This window comes from Meleagris gallopavo, chromosome 30 (assembly GCF_905368555.1).
Source record: "Meleagris gallopavo chromosome 30, MGAL_WU_HG_1.1, whole genome shotgun sequence".
NCBI lineage: Eukaryota > Metazoa > Chordata > Aves > Galliformes > Phasianidae > Meleagris > Meleagris gallopavo.
In genome coordinates, this window is record NC_139433.1 from 3,483,872 (window position 1) to 3,500,412 (window position 16,541).

The 16,541-nt window shown below is 50.4% G+C and overlaps 1 protein-coding gene across 7 annotated transcripts in view; it reads right to left on the minus strand.

The window, feature by feature from the left end:
• The window catches only part of GATAD2A (GATA zinc finger domain containing 2A), a 45,161-nt gene that overhangs the window by 4,799 nt on the left and 23,821 nt on the right, over positions 1–16,541 (minus strand). For 6 of the 7 annotated variants that reach the window (XM_085211866.1, XM_085211865.1, XM_085211864.1 and 3 more), the window contains 9 exons: positions 16,150–16,421; positions 7,922–8,051; positions 7,246–7,377; positions 6,009–6,098; positions 3,929–4,060; positions 2,669–2,836; positions 1,834–2,113; positions 764–1,053; positions 46–229 (listed from right to left, as the gene is read on the minus strand). In XM_085211866.1, coding sequence (XP_085067992.1) covers positions 46–229; positions 764–1,053; positions 1,834–2,113; positions 2,669–2,836; positions 3,929–4,060; positions 6,009–6,098; positions 7,246–7,377; positions 7,922–8,051; positions 16,150–16,412 — 1,669 coding nt within the window. In that variant the 5' untranslated portion in view covers positions 16,413–16,421. Of the gene's footprint in view, positions 1–45; positions 230–763; positions 1,054–1,833; positions 2,114–2,668; positions 2,837–3,928; positions 4,061–6,008; positions 6,099–7,245; positions 7,378–7,921; positions 8,052–16,149; positions 16,422–16,541 lie in introns of those variants that run through there. The other variant, XM_085211869.1, reaches the window with a different exon arrangement.

Below are 16,541 nucleotides of genomic sequence, written 5' to 3' on the forward strand. Positions count from 1 at the left end.
AGAGTGCATAAGTAGAAAGAAAAGAAACTTCAGAAAAAAATCTACCTGTGTTGATGGGAGTCTTCTTCCAGGCGGCAGCGCTGCCCTTGCTGACAGGTCTCTCAGCATGCTTACCTGGCCTACTCCCAAGTGCTGCTGCAGACGATGCATTCTGCAACTTGGGTGACTGGCTAAATGCATGCAACACTCCCCGCGGGGCTCCAGAGCCTCGAGACATCTGGCTAGAAGTCTGGATAGAGAGCAGACAGTCAGACAGGCACAGGGAGCGTCCCTCCCTCACCTCCCAGAGCCTCGACCAACATTTACTGCCTGACTTTCTCCTTTCTTGGCTTCCTCTGCCAAACCCAGAATGAGCTATTAGTTCCAGGTCTGAAAACCTCTAAGTCATCTCGAAATAAAAACAAGAAATCAGTTCTGTGGTCCTGAAAGTACCTGTAAGAAAGATGTGCTATGTAAGCATCTCTACCACCACCATCTCCTGTCTAAAGAATCACTGCCTTGATTATTTCAACTCAAAGCAGCACTTAAGCTGACTCTTCCCAGCTAAGAGGTGGTTTTATAAGGTGTGTGAGATGCAGTTTCCACCACGGATGATGGATACCTGCTACCTTGAAGCTTCACAACCACCACTACGCTCCCAGCCCAGCCACGCTCTCTACCTGAGCTGCACTTACTCCCATCTATTTAGCACGGGAGCAAGTTTTTTTCATTTGGTACATCCTAAAATAAATGGAGATGGGGCTTCGTGCAGCCAGAGCCTCACCTGCTTGAGCGAGTGATGCTGCACGATGGGGTCTGACTTGCTCTGCACAGGAGATGCAGTCTGTTGCAGTATCCTCTGCTCAATCTCCTGCTCCTGCTGCAGAGCTTTGACGAAGGCAGCCTTCAGCCTGTTAGTGTGCTCTGCTTTCAAGGCCTTTTTCTGATTGGATGTCATACAGGTTTCACACATAATGGTTCCATTCTTCTCCTCCCTCCAGCGGCAGGTGAAGTCAGTCTTACACTGAGCACACATGTAGGGCTCACGAGATGAAACGGGGATGGAAACTTTACCTGCAGAACACAGCCAGGTGAGCTCAGCTCCAGCCCTGATTTCTACAAGTGATCCACGACAAGCATCAAGATACTCCATCACAAAAACATACACGGCCCTCCCACTCCTCCCCCTTCCTCCTCAGCCTTTTGCACTATTAGATGTTCTTTCGCCTCCCTTTGTTGGTGTGCAGGCATCCTGCAGATCCTTCTTTCCTCACCCTCCTCAAACCATCCTGAATGGCAAAGGCATTGCAAAAATCAGGGAGTGAGGCAAGAGAAGTGGTGCTATTTGTTGAGACAGAATCTGCTCAACTGTTTACTTTGATAGTTACGAAACACCTGACAAACCAGAGAGGTCTGCAGCCTAGAAGGGACAAGGAGAGCCTTTAACCAACTCAGATTTTCTTCTTGTCCTCTGCATGGACTTGGCAACAGAGCTGGAATTTTCATTAGTTTGGAGGCAGTTCCTCCAGGATACCGCTCTCATTTCTCCCCGGGAACTTCCCTTTATCTGCTGAAAATGCAGGTGGAGAACACCGTGGTGATGCACAAACACGTGGATGATAGGAAGTCACCTGCTCCAGGGAGAACTAAATCACTGCCCAGCCTCTGGGAAATCCCAGCACCCTGCAGTTCTACAACTTGACAGTTACAGCAAGTTGAAAAGCGGTGATGGAAGTGAACCCCTGATTAGACAGACTATGAAGATTTAGTCCTGGAAAGCCTGACCTGCTGCCCGCTGTTCCCATCACGGATGGGAAAGATTCTCTCCTCACCTTTGGGGAACTGCCACCTCACCTTGAGTTTCCAGCAAATTCTGCACAACTTCTTCCAATCCAACTAGGTAAATAAATTCGTTATTAGCTGCGCTGGGCAGGAAGTTCATCTCTGGAGCAGGTGGCTTTGGAGGAGGGATCTCCAGCAGTGTCTTCTCCAGCTGCTTCCGCAGCGCCAGCTTGGCTGCAGCCTGCCGGCTGGCGGGCGACTCGTTGGAGTTGACGATGGAAGCGGCGCTGGTGGAGGTCGCATTGGCCTGAGCTGATGTCACTGTTGTACCTTTGATTGAAGTTGGAGAGGCCTTGGAGGAAAGAAAACACAGTTTGGTGACACGTGCCGGGGCACCTCGGTACAGCGGGGCTGTGCTGGGGGGGAAATGAGCAGCGATTGGGACTCAGTGACTCCCATCAGCTGGGGATGTTCTGCGAGTGTATGAAGGTGCTTGGGGGGGGGGACTGGGCTGCCTGCCCCCCTAAGGCTTACTTCTGCAGTACTGGCATTTATTGCAACAGTGCACCACCTCTTACATACACTACCCGTCATCCAACCCTCTAGTTCTTTCACAAGCAACTGACTTCTCTTTCTTATCAATTCAATCACAGATTTGGAAAGCTGAAAGGAAAGGGGTACTTCAAACTGCTTTTGTCCACAGTTTTTATACAACTTTATCAGCATTAGCAGGATCTGCAGGCTGCTCGAGACAGAAGCCCATCCTGAGCTATGCTTACGAGAACAAAGAGAGACAAAACATCCCAGTGTTTCCATCCGTATCCAAACCCCGAATGCAAAACGGAGGAGGAAGGCCGCACTCAACCAAACACGTTCCACGTGGCATAAAAGATTCTGCAGTGCTCACCTGCGGGATGTTGACGATCAGGCTGGTATTGGGGACGTTGGCCACACGGATCAGGCCCTGCTGGATAATTCTCTGCCCCTGAATTTGCACGCTGGGGACCGATGCCCGCGGTGCCAGCAGCAGCGGAGGCGGCCCCGTGCTGGAGTGCTGTCGGATGTTGTGGATTTGCTGGGAAGACACAGAAATGGGCTGATGTAACGGTCAGAGAGCAGGAGATAAGCGTGGGGAGTCAATGGGATGGGAAGGGGGCAAGGAAGGGAACGCAAAGAAAGCGCAATAATTAATGCTTGTGTCAAAACGGGGTGCTCCTCCCTTTCAAAACGAAACAACTGGAACGTGGCATCAAAAGAGATGCTCCCATGAGAGGCCATCACGTTGCAGGCTAGAAAGCCGTGCCAAAAATCCAAGTTCCCACGTCAAATTTCTTCTAAAAGGTCCATCTGTTAAGCCTGTTTCATTTTAAAGGCATTAGGAAAGCTGTTTCTCAGAATGAGGTTTTCTCCATATCGGAACAGAAAGAAAATGAACCACCAAGTGCTCTGCCTTCCCCTTAGTGCTGGCTATGCAGTAGTAGATAAAAGTAGACCTTTTGCTACAAAATAAATCCTCATTTAACAAGAAGATATTGTTTTCCTCAGTCCCCCATGAAGTCTGAAATCCAGAAGGCCAAATGAAATAAAGCTTTGCTTTCCTACTCCTTCAGTGACACCACAGGTGATAACGACCCTGCAAAGCAGCACTTCCCCATTTCCAGTTGACTATCTCATTTCAGCAGCTCTTATTCAACCTGAAGACTGACACGATGAGCAAAAAGAAAAAAAAAAAAAAAAGGGAGTTTTCACGTTTGAAATGGTGAAATTGATACAACAGAAAGAATAATGAGGAAAGAAAAATGGAAGAGTAAGGGATTGCAGTTTGTTTCCTCTGCTGCTGCTCTCCCAGGCAGAGGGTGAAGCTGGGAGCCTGTCCATTAGCTCTTGTAATAAAGCAAGCAGATGTCTCTGGTGCAGCCAGGGGAGAACAACACAGTGTGGGTAAGGCAGTATCCTGCATCACCACGGGGCTTCCCCATGGTTCACTGGGAGTGTTATGGGACAGCAAAACAAGCATGAGCTGCAATGGTCCTTCAGTGGCAACGTACCTCTATTAAGCAATGAATGAAAACTATAAAGGATCCTCCCAGCTAAGCAGAATGACAGCTAAGGAAACATTTAAGATGCATTCAGGAAAAACAGAACAGATCTACCACGAAGGAAATACCTGTGCTCCTCTGACAAGAGGTGGCATTACTATCTGTGTGTTTTGCTGGGTTCCTAGTTTTGCAGAGGTCTGCTGCCCACCACGAACCAATGGAGGAGGAATAACAGTGCCTGGTATACGTGTAGAAGAGGTCTGAAAAACAGAGGACAGTTTACTTGCATTTTTCATCCTGGTGCATTTGGATGCATGCTCTCTTCTGCTCAGAGCACCAAAAAAAAAAAAGCAGTATCCAAAACGTTACGCAGCAACACAGACATCAGAACGCGGAGGTGGGCAGGCTGTGTGCTCAGGGGCTGTGCTCTCACACTCTGCACAGAGTTCAAAATGTAAAGAGCAGTCCTGAAAGACGCCTCCATCCACCACCCCTGCACAGCTCAGCAGCTCGAGAACCACTGCACTGAGAGACACAGGGAGCCACGCTGCAACAGGAGCACGATGTGCACGAGAGCAGCTCTCCTCAGTGCCTGATGTGATGAATGGTATCTGCCTTCAGCACGAGGACAGCAAAGGCTGCAGCACAGGACACGGCCAGGCTGGTTTCAGCACAGCTAGCGTTCCAAGCAAGCAGGCAAACAACGAATAGCAACTTTATGTTCTGGGGGGATGAAGGAAAACAGGGGCATACACACTGCTGGCTCCGAGGACAAGCAAAAGGCAGACAGAAGCTGGGATGCAGGAGGCTGGGGGGTTTGGCATGGGCATGTGTGCGAGAAGGAAAGAAAAGGGGAAAGAAAAGAAGTCAAGCTAGAGAGGTCTGAAACACCACTGACCATCTTTTTTGATATGGACTGTAATACATGTTGGAAGTTTCTCGTAACGCAGCCCACGGTTTCATGCATCACTTACATTCCTGCAGAGCACGACGCAGCCTCGCCTGGAAGCACTGCTCAGAGCAGCAAACCCCTCCACCCTGCTCACGGGGCTCTGCACGTCCACCACTCCCCTCACCCCGACCCCAAACTGACCATCATCCCCCAAATTAAGATGCTACACACACCGGAGCTCTCACATCCGTGAGCTCCCAATGTGTGAACACACGTACTGAGGATGGGGGAAGCTTAATCCCCTTCTGTTACACCCCCAATTGGAGACCAAACGTTAACTCCTACACGCAGGAATTCAAGAGTTTTCACGGTCAAGCAAAAGCAGATGGAGGTGAGGTTCATTTGCCCAAACACCGCAAACGAGACAGAGAAACTGAACTCTGGATCCGCAGCTCCCAGCTCTCTGCTCTGCCCACTGGCACACACACACAGCTGCAGGCTCACAGCCCACGTGTGGGGATTTAACTCGTGGTCCAGTTCCTCTGAAAGTGCTGTCTCCTGAGAAGGCAACTCGCCTTAAGGAAGAGAATAGTCAAGCTGACAGATTGCCTCGAGTTCTGAGAACGCCTCCCAAACGGAGCACGCATCCACCCCACCCCGCATGCAGAGCACTCCGGGGGGCTCTCAGATGAAGAGCTGGTATTTTCCAAGTGAAAGCATTTCGTGCTGAAACTGTTTTGCAAGTTGCTTCAGGTCAGCCCGAGGTAAATAACCAGAAATGTTTTAAATTTGAAAGCGAAGCAAGAGACCAAACTCAGAGGAAGATCGGGCTGACAGATGCCAATTCCCTCTGTTGCTTTTTTCCCCCCAGCATCGCATTTAGTTCAGCCTGAACAGACCCTCCTCACCAGCCGTTCAGCCACCAAGCCAAAAAGGAAAACCTGGCAGCCTTCAGGTGATCAGACCGAAGGCACAACTGAATACCTGCAGCCCACAACAACAGGCTGCCACAGTGTTCCTACCACAAAACTCTTTTGCCAGAGGTCGTCAGCAGCCACAACCTGCGTGCATTTATCAGCGGAGCAGACGAGGCCCCCAGGATGACGAGGATAAGCTTTGGAGGGGTACCTGTGTCTGACGTCCTACCTCTATCTCCCACCCCAAGCGCTCTTACAGCTCACAGTGGGGTCTGTGGGAGCGAGCGCTGGCTCCGTCTCAGAGCTTCACCTGGCTGTGAGCAGTGAGCTGCCAGCCCGTGCTGCCCCGTGCCCTGCTTGCTGTGTGCCCTACCTGGCAGCCTGGCCCGCCCCACTGACCTGCAGGGACGGCTTGCCAGCAGGAACACTCTGCGTGCCCCGCACCAAGGGCGGAGGGGTGGCCACAGCACTCCCAGAGGAACAGGCAGGCTGGAAGAGGAAAAACCAGAAAGAAAGCAGAGGAGTGTAAGGGTGTAGGCAGAATCACAGAGGCTAAGGGAATAAAAGCGTTTACCTCCTTCGCCTTAGTAAGGGAATCTTCAAAGACTGCGGGTTTCCCCTTCCCCCACCCTTTGCTTCCTCCGAGCACCTCACCAGGCGTATTTAAACGGAGAAGTGATTAGGCAAGTGTAGATAAGGTTATGTCAGAAAAAGAACAGAGCCTATGCACCGAAAGCACAGCAATGCAGAACTCTGTTTTAGCAGCCCCGGCTTACAGCCTGCTTCAGTCTCATCCTCTGTTACGACTGGTTCCAACTAATTGGGTTTGAACGTAACGAAGTGAAAAAAAGTTAAAGGCTTCAGTTATTAAGGTGAGGATACACCAACTGACCCCGCTGAGTTCCAGCACCCCAACTTCATCACTCAGCAGGGAACTGCATGCTATTTCATTGGCTTTATTTCCACCTCAGAAGTCCAGGAGAATAGACACCAACAAGCAAACCCAGCCACAGAGAGGTGCTAACATCCAGCTGACACCTACACAGCACCCCTGCACAAAATCCATCACGTCAGCACCGCACACTGCAAAGTCAAAGAGGTGAGAAAGCACTGGGACAGAGCCTGAGCCTGATGGGGACACTGCAGCCCCTCGACACAAAGCGGGGATTGCTGCTGGGGTGGGAAGAGAGGAGGAGGAGGAAAGGCAGGGATTGGCAGAGCAGATCCTGGCAGTGGGGATGTGAGCACATCCAAAACCACGCTGGCAGGGTTGTTACACAGGAGATCCTCCTCCAAACGCAGGCCAGCTCTTTCTATGCTGCTTCAAGGACTGCGTTTAGTAATCTGCAGTGTATTTCACTCATTAACACACCTGAGGTTACCAAAAAGCCATTCAGCTTTTGGATAGAGCTGATGGGATAAGCTGCCTTGTCTTCTCATCTTGGCGAGACCAAAATGCCGCAGGAAGGAACGGTTAAAGGGATACACTTTAATTCACAGAGGTTTGGCAAAAAGCAAAATACGCTGCATTCAAAAGCTCTGCAAGTCACAGGAATTGGCACGGTTTAATATCTTTTTTTTTTTTTTTTTCCTTCATTCCAAGAGGCAAGATAAGGATTAGCAGGAACAGACGTACCTTCTGAGTAGTGGTCTCCTTCTGGATTTGACTCTGCCGTAACTTTTTCAATAGGACAAGCTTTGCTTCCTCTAACCGTAGCTCTTCTTTCAGTTGTTTGATCATTCTCTCACGCTCCTCAGGACTGCTTTTCTGCAGGGCCGGGTAAGGCAATTGAGGATGGGAAAACAGGGAGGGGGCAGAGGGAAAGACAGATACCATGCAAGTTACGACAAGAACTCACTGCCTTGTAATTGTCATGTATGTCTTAATATCACTGACATGTCTGCAATGCAGGGACACAAACTGAGGGTGGAAAAAGAGCTCAAAGGCCAAGGGGGGGGGGGGGGGGGAAACAAAAAAACTTTGGTAATTTCCATAAGGGAAATGAAAAAACAAAAGTCAAATGAAGAGAACGAAGAGCCAAGCGACACGCTGAGTATGGGATATGGCACCCACCAATATAGACCTTGCTAAAAAGTCAATTCTGATAAAGTGCTCTTAAGAAGCACATAGAAGTTAAGGAGGTGAGAGCCTGGAAAGTAATAATAAAGCACACATCAGCCTCTAACAGCTGCAGGACCCCCTCCAGAAACCAATCCTCACGCAGTCAGGGTTCCCCTGACCCCCAGCTGCGGGTGGCTCTGCAGGAACACAGGACAGCCGGGGCTGAAGTTGTCAGGACAAATGGACTCACCATGAGTGCCTCCGTGTTGGTCTCTTTTAATGCTATTTTTGTTAAACCATTCATTCTAGGGCTAGAAGGTTCATTGTCTGACAGCACTATGACGTCCGGGGAGGGGACTCGCTTCTCTCTCTTTATTTCACTGCAAATCAGAAGGAAAACACAGAGAATGAGTTCATAAAAACAAGTGAACAAGTGCTGCGTGCTGCACGGTGTGACTTACAGCCTCCTGATACATTATTCCCATATCTCTCAGCTTACTGCCTCCTTAATGTGCTGCAAGGAAGAACCTGACTCCCCTTCTCTTTTTCCCCTCCTAAGGTAAGGGATTTTGTATTCTGACCTCCCCACCCAGGCTACTTACCTGAACCTTAAGGAAACAACTGGAACAACTCACACACAGTCACTGACCTACGTTTGAGCACTTTCTCACGACATAACCTTTCTACACCTCTCACCCCTCAGTTCCATGAGAAGGAAACACCAAACTGCATCAAAAAAACAAACCCACAGTAGTGCTGCTGCTCCTTCGCTGCACATCACAGTTTCCTGAGCAGCTGGCAATGAACCCAGCCATGCGTCGGGGTCACCATCCAGGGATGGCTGGAGCAGATCCTCTTTGGTGCCAGGATTTGGGATCTCAAAGCACACAGCATGGTTTGCGGGAGCAGGGAGGTTTGTCAGGAGCACTGTGCAGGGGACAGCAGAGCACAGGGAGCAGTGACGGCGCTTTTGAAAGGGTTGACAGCAAAAAGAGCTGAACGTACACACGGCTGTGTTTTGTTTTCCTTGAAACCCAAAACCAGAAGTAGGAACAATGAAGTTTACACTGTGAGCTTTCTACATTTGTGGTGAGTTATGCATTAGGAAAAATGCCTGGAGAGCTTGTACCAAGCAAGGCTAAGCAAATATTTAAGTGTGGCTTGTACTACTCACAGGTAAGAGATGTGGCACGGAAGCTTTCTGCCTCTTCAGATCAGGTAATTACCCCTCAGATTAAAGAACGATTTCCAGGCTTTACAGCTACTCCCCATATATCAAGAATCCAATAATTAACCTTTATTATCTTATTTAGAGATGTGAAGGATATTCACACTGAACACCACTGAAGAGCTGCGTGCACCGCAGACCAGGAGACCCACGGCAGATGGAGCCACGTTTGGGATACAGCAAAGCCAGCCGAGAGCTGCACGGAAAGCTTTCAAAACGCAATTTCCACTTTGGTGAAAGGATTACAAAGGGAGAAGTGTCCTCTAGAGGGCACAGCGAACCAGTAAACCTAACCTACTGAAACTCCCAGGGCTTCCAAAGCAGCGGAGGCACAGGTGGAAGGTTTCCAGTCTGTTCCTGTACCTGGTGGCACAGAACTGGCTGCCGGTGCCCTCGGATGGGCTGTAACAGAACAGGGCCTGGTGGTGGGTGGCAGTGGGCAGTGTGTGCCATGGAGCAGCACCATCTATGGGTCCAGGCAGGAGGTGGGGATGTGGTTGCAGCCTTTTGCCAGCCTGAGCTGCTCCAGGCAGGAATCCAGGCCCTCGTGGCACCCACAAACTGAGGTTGGTGTAACCATGGGGATCTGAGGCGCCCAGTTCTGGACCTCATGGGACCTTGCTGCCTACTCCAGCCTTCAAGCTGACCCACGTGCACCACAGGGGCAGGGTGGTGCTTTGGTCCCTCCCAAACCACAGCACTCCGTGGTTCCATGGCTCAGAGCACAACCAGCCCGCAGGGAGGAGAGCAGCACAGCGACGGCCGCAGTGACACAGCAGAGCAGTGCTGTCACCCACGGGCCAATTTCCAACAGCATGGCAGTACTCAGGGTTGGGGTTCTGACACCGAGGCACGGTCCCTACAGCAGCAGCCCTGCAAACCACAGAGGGGCTGAACCCCACCGAGCCCCATAGAGTCCCATAGAGCCCCACGGAACCCCATAAAGCTCCATAGAGTCCCATGGAGCCCCACAGAGCCCTACAGAAGCCCTGTAGAGGCCCACAGAGCCCTACAGAAGCCCACGGAGCCCCACAGAGCCCTACAGAAGCCCACGGAGCCCCACAGAGCCCCGTGGAACCCCGTAGAATCCCAGAGCCCTGTAGAGGCCCACAGAGCCCATAGAACCCAACAGAGGCCCATGGAGTCCCATAGAGTCCCACGGGGCCCCACAGAGCCCCACAGGGCCCTGTAGAGCCCCACAGAGTCCTACAGAGCCCCACAGAGTCCTACAGAGCCCCACAGAGTCCTACAGAGCCCCACAGGGCCCTGTAGAGCCCCACAGAGTCCTACAGAGCCCCACAAGGCCCTATAGAGCCCCACAGGGTCCTCCAGGCGCCGCTGTCCTGCACCGAGTGGGGCACTGCGGGGTCACGTGACACAGCATCACGTGACCCGCACGGCGAAAGCCATGGCAACGGGCGGTCCCAGCCGGTGAGGCCCGGCCTTCATTTTGTGAGGTGAGGTCAGGACCAGGTGGTGGCACAGAAAATGGAGCGGGCCGGGCCGTGGGGCAGCACCACGGGTCCGTGCGCCAAGAGACAGACGGCGCTTCTGAAGAAAAAGGAGTGAAACAGAGAACATAAAAGGAAGTCCCAAAGAGAGCCACCGCGCTGCTGTCGGGATCCTCGGTTTGTTGGCTTCTGGGTTCCTCAGGAAGGAAGCAGCACAGAGAGCTGCACAGCCAAGCCTGCAACTGCTGCACGGGAGCACCAGCCACAGAGATCTCCATCAGCAGCCTCACTGCACCTTTGGAAAGATTGATGAGACGGAACGGGAGAGAAGAGCAGAACCTCCAGCACCAGCACGACGCCTGGCAGTGCCACGTCCAGAGCAAAGCATCTGCGCAGAGAGGGGCCGTGCCTTGAACACGAAGCTCCATCCCAAAGAGAGGGGATCCCAGCAGCACCACCCACCCACGCTGCACACTGGTGCCTTTACACCATGGCCAACCTGAGCAGAGCACGGCTCTGCAAAACCACCTTTCTTTAAAAAGAAAAAAGAACCAAAATAAGGGAAGGGTTCGCCCCGCTCTTCTCTCAGCCTGTGTGTGTAAAGAGAGAAATTTAAAGCAGATGTTTCAAAATGGGAAAGACAATGGGAATATCACCACTTTCAGAACAAATGCTGCCACCAGCAGTTAATAACTTGGGATAGCTGCCCCGGCACCGTGACCTCTATCCTCCAAAGCCATCAGGCATGTCCTTCAGCTAAATAAAGACATAATTCTATTATTCCCCCCTTCAGCTTTCATAAACGTTGCTGTCTCAATCACCCGGGCTGTACACAGGAAGATGAAAGCAGTGCTGCTGCCCCTATTTAAGCATCCTCAGCAATAAACCACAGCTGAACAGAGACCTTGCAGAAAGTTTGTGTAAAGCAGTGAGCGCAGAGCCCCGGGTCACCAAATGCCTAAAGAAAAGGGCCCTGCTTCCTTCCATTCCCTCTTACAAACCCCCTGGAAGAAGGATGCGTGCATCACGCTACTTGGAAGTTCTCCTCAGTCCTGGAGCATCCTCCAGCAATGCAGAGCACCATGATGACTCCAGAAGAAAATAACCAATGGAACAAAGCAGAAAAGCCACATCTCCTTGGGGACGCTGAGTTGGTGACGTGAAGGAACAGGGCCAGGAGGTTGAATGCAGCCTCACAGCTCTGAGCTGGGGCAGAAGATGAGCAACAAAGGTGTTGTGCTGGAGACGACGCACCTGAGGGCCGAGGTGTGTGGAGATGGACTCAGCACCCATAACAGCATCGCCATCCACCAGACTGAAGTCTCAATGATGTGTTACCACAGAAAACAAAGCTGTGATCTTAACTCTTAGCAGAGGCACCCAGGGCTCTGCTGGGAAGGTTCATTTCAGGGGATGTCAGCCACACAGCAGCTCACAGAGCTTCACCACTTTCATGGGAAAGCTCCAGAACCACAACGCCTTTACATTTGTTCCTACCGATCCAGAGACACCGATGTGACACGAAATACAAGCTGCCTTTTGCAGACCGGATCTTTTCCACGCTCTGAAACTCTCTTTCAATCCCTCCCCCCCAAAAATAAATAAAGTAAAATCGATGATCAATCCACTGAGCATGGCATTGAAGTTACGGAACTACTGACCTGAAAGATGGAAAGCCCAGCTGCACAGCACAGCCCTGCAGAGCTTCAGTCTGCAAAGCTCTCTCCCAGCACACTCTGCCCAGCAGCAGGTAACTGAAGGAGGCATCGCAGCCATTGCTCAGACGAAAGCTTCATCTACATGAGCAAATATGCAACAGTTTTGCCTCAGTCCATTCAGCAATCTCTTGTATACTCCCATCCAAAAATATTTGGCAGGGAAGGAAGACAAACAAGGCAAGAACAAGCAATGCAGTGGGGAAAAGAGAACTTTTTTTTTTTTTTTTTGGAGATGCATCCACATGAATCAAAGGGGTTGTGATGGGTCTAGCAACCGCGGTGTGCAACCGAAGCAAAGCAAACTTCATTCCTTTCCTGCCCTTCCTCTGAACATAAATTAAATTTTAATCAAACCATCTCTGCATTTAAAACACAGCATTAAAATCCCTCAAGAAACTTTTTTTTTTTTTTTTTTTTTTTTTTAAAGCCAGGCTAAACCCAAAAGGAACAAATGAAAAACCAAATCCAGAACAACTCAAAGTCCAACGCTCTGACTCCAAACCCCACCAGGAACACGCAGGCAGGGCACAGCAGCCACACCAGTTCACACACAGCTCCCAAATGCTTCCCACTAGATGTTATTTTTCATTGTACCGCACAACACATGGAGAAGACGGTTGTTCTGGGGTTCCAGAGCAAGGCAAAACCCTCCCCAAGCACAGGTATTATAACCAGCAAGACTGTAAACCAAAGGGAATAAAGAACTGAGATGCTGCCTTCAATGCACCAACTGCAGGGATGCCACAGAGCCCTCATCCTTCTTTTTCACTCTTTTCATGGAGGCAGACAAGCTGTGGTTTGAGCCAATCCAGCTCATGTGCTACTTGCAAAGGCCAGAGCTCAGGGCTGTGGTTGTACTTCGTGCTTCTGTGGGACACACATCAGGAGACAACAGAAGGGTGCAGACAACCGTGGTGGAATATAACCCAGAAGTGCCAAATGGGGACTGGTTGGCTTAGCCAGACTTCTGTTTCAACTGGAAGGAAAAGCAGGACTCTGCAGAAGACAACACAAGGATGGATGAGGACAGGACTGTGTCCAGGAACATCACTCACGGTGTCCATCACAGCTTACTGTGAGCTGGACCATCCCTGCATGTGCCACTGGTTTGTTTCAGGAGATGCTACCATCAGGTTATAAAGCCACACCAGTGCACACAGCACAGAGCAGGGGGGCTGAATGCAGAGCACGATAAGCACAACGCGATGCAGCAGCAGCCTGACCCAGCACAGCACCAGGAAGATGCCAGCCCCAGTGGGAACAACTGATGCTCAGCACGGGGCAAGTGTGGTGGGAAAGTGGTGTGCACGAAGGGAAGGGAAAAACAGCAATGAATGGAGGAAAGGGCCAGGAAAGAGGCAAGAGGGCAGAGCTCAGGCAGTCCGACAGATGCTCTGCTCCTCCAGCACTGATGCACAGCAGTGCATATCAAAGCCCTTCACACAGCACGTTACTGAACCATCCCACCGCCAACAGTCCATGCCCTTATGGAGAGGGGAGAGCTCCTTCCTCCTGGGCCAGCCCTGCAGCACAGAGATGCCACGCAGAGGAGCAGGCTTGGCTTTGGCCTGGCATGACCTCCCAGAGCCTTCCGCCACTACAGGCTTCCTTCTGTTTCTTCTGGCATCAGAACATGTGCTCCAACCAGATACTATTTTTAAAGTTAACTTCAAGGTTCAGGGGGGAAAAAAAAAAAAAAAAATTAAGCAAAATCTATTTTTTTAAGTTTAGTGCCGAGGTGTTGCCAGGTCTGCATTTCAAATCTTGAAAAGAAAAATCAAATGATTTCAGAAAGATCATCCATTCAATCAGCTTGACGTCAGCTCCACCACGATTAGTGCCGGGCCACCTTTTCCAAGGAAAATATTATGTTTTCAGTTCTAAAAGCATTAAAGGAAGTTTAAAAGCCAGAACCCCATACATCACTGCGCATGAATTTACCCAACCCAGGAGTCAGTAGTAGCTCAGTCACTTCCAGCAACAGCTTTTATTCATCTGCTCACAAAATCAGCTCAGCTACTTTGAGAACACAGCTCTTAGGAAAGCTGAATTCCTCTGAAGATCAAAGGTGTTTGAGAGGTAAATCCCCCACTTAAAAACATCCTTATGAAATTAAGACCCACCTTCCCACAAACACTGATTGTGCTCTTACATATGCGAGGATCAGACTCATCCAAGCTTCCCCTGTATCAAAGCATCTTCAGAGTGGCAGCCCTAGGAGGTATCTGCACCCTGTGCCACGGCTGTGCTCCCATGAAGAATTTCATGCCAACGTCCCAACTTACACGGAGTACCCACAGAGCTCAGCCAGAGCATCACAAGGTTCTTAATTATGTTTATGATAATTAACTTCGTGGGCTCGCTTTCAGAATGTCTCCTTACGCCGGGTGTATTTTAGTATGGGGAAACCTCGTCTCCCTCCGTGCATAAATGGGATACAACAACAAACAATATCCCACCACCACCTGAAATGGCAGAGACGTCCTCGCCCCAACTGGACCAGTGCTCCTCTGGGAAGCTCAGCATGCAGCTCCTTGCTCCCAGCCCACCGTGAGCCTTGCAGCACACAGAGCACAGACACTGGCACCCATTTACAAAACAGATTCACAAAGAGCACGTGCATGTGGGGGCAAGTACTGCAACAAGAGAGCGAGGATGCCCGACTCCCACTTATTAGCTTTCAGGTATGAGTGATCTTCTCAGATATTCTTCAAAAAAAAAAAAAAAAAATCACAGTATGCATACTTGCATTAATTAGCAGCCAGCAATTATACTAAAAGATGCCTGAAGAGATTGGCTCCTATCAGCACAACACACTGCGTGACATGGGAACCACCAGCTGCCCCAGTAACTTCTGAGCAGGGCAGGAGCACCTCAACTCCAGCAACCTGAGTTATTTATTGCCCTTTTTGCAGCAGGTTTGTAAAGAGCTGACAGCTCTCCCCTTTCCTCGAGCAAGCTGATGGAGGAGGTCTTACTTTACTAAAACAGAAGTGATTTCTGAATAGAGCTGCTGGGTCTTTGTTGCTTCTCAAGCATTAAAAGTTGGGAAAAGTTTACGGGTGAGTTGCCATTAGACATCAAAGACATTGGCCTTCCCAGCAGCACCCCTCCTCCCAGTAACTCCCTCGCAGTTGATAAGAATCTCGTGTTTTCAGTTTCACATCTCAAATCCGCACTGCTGTAATACCTCACATCCAAGCAGATGCAGATTCATACCCTGAGAACTCTTTAACCCATTTTGCAGGTAAGCCCCACTCCTTACAGAGCTGCTCCAACGGGACTGGGAATAAAAGAGGCTCCTGACTTCCTGCTCATCACACTTCATCTTACTGCAGCTAAAGGAAGCAAGGTCTTCGTGGTGAGCAAGCTTTTATCCTGCTACGGACAGAATCTGGGTTGGATACAGCAGAAGATTTGGAATCTGGCCGTAAGGTGATGCCCCTCCATCAGGAACACTTGATTCACCTGTGTATCACAAGTACAGGTCAAAGGGAACATCCTGTGCCAAAGCAACGAGCAACTCTGAATTCGTGCTTTGAGATGTCAGTGTTCAGGCATGGAAGGGATGTTGGCCTTTCAGGAAAGCACCAAGAACCCGTGCTACACAGAACTGCTGCAGAAGGGTGCTGTCATTTCACAGCAACTCCCAGTGTCAAAATCCACCCTTTACCCTAAGAAGAAACTCTCACTCATCCATACACACTGCTCTGTCAGGAGGAAGCAAGCCGCAATTCAAACTCCTCTGTTTGGGCAATTACCACCTATTATTTTTCCTATATCAGAGCTCAATTAACACGATCCTCTAAACCTCAATCAGTAGCTCAAAGCGCATCCTCCTTACAGCCTGTACGTTCTTCTATTCAGGACAATGCTTCTTTCCTCAGCTGCTTGTCACAGCTGCCCGAGCTCACAGAAGGCACGGCACCAGCGTTGCGTAGGAGCGGCTGGATGCCACAGCAGGAGCCAGAGCTGCAGTCTGCCCCTCAGATTCGGGCTCCTGCTACCCCCAGGGCACAAGGAGCTCCTTCCCAGTGCCAGCCAAGCACGTCTCCCCACGCAGGGTGCCCTCCCCACTCACCTTTTGGAAGTACTCATGTCCACGGGCTCATCCCCCGTCTGAACCTCCACTTTAATGGTTGCTTTCACCTCTCCACTTTTTAACAGTCCTTGCACTTTTCCAGCTCCGGGATCCGTTTTTATTTTCATGTCTCCTTCAGCACTTATTTCAGTTCCTAACAGTCCTTTCTCCATTTTTAGTTTCTTGCTGTCCACATCGTTATGTGGTACCTCACGTTCTAAGGCTCGTTTCTGACTTCGTGTCCTGCATGCTTCCTCTGTCATTGTGAGGCTCTGGGGAGAGAGGAGACACAAACGAGTTAAATGCTTGGCAAAAAGTAAGTTGGACAAAACACCTTCATTTCAAAACAGGGCAAAGTACGGCGCTCGCTGCGAAAGAAGAAGTTCTGAAAG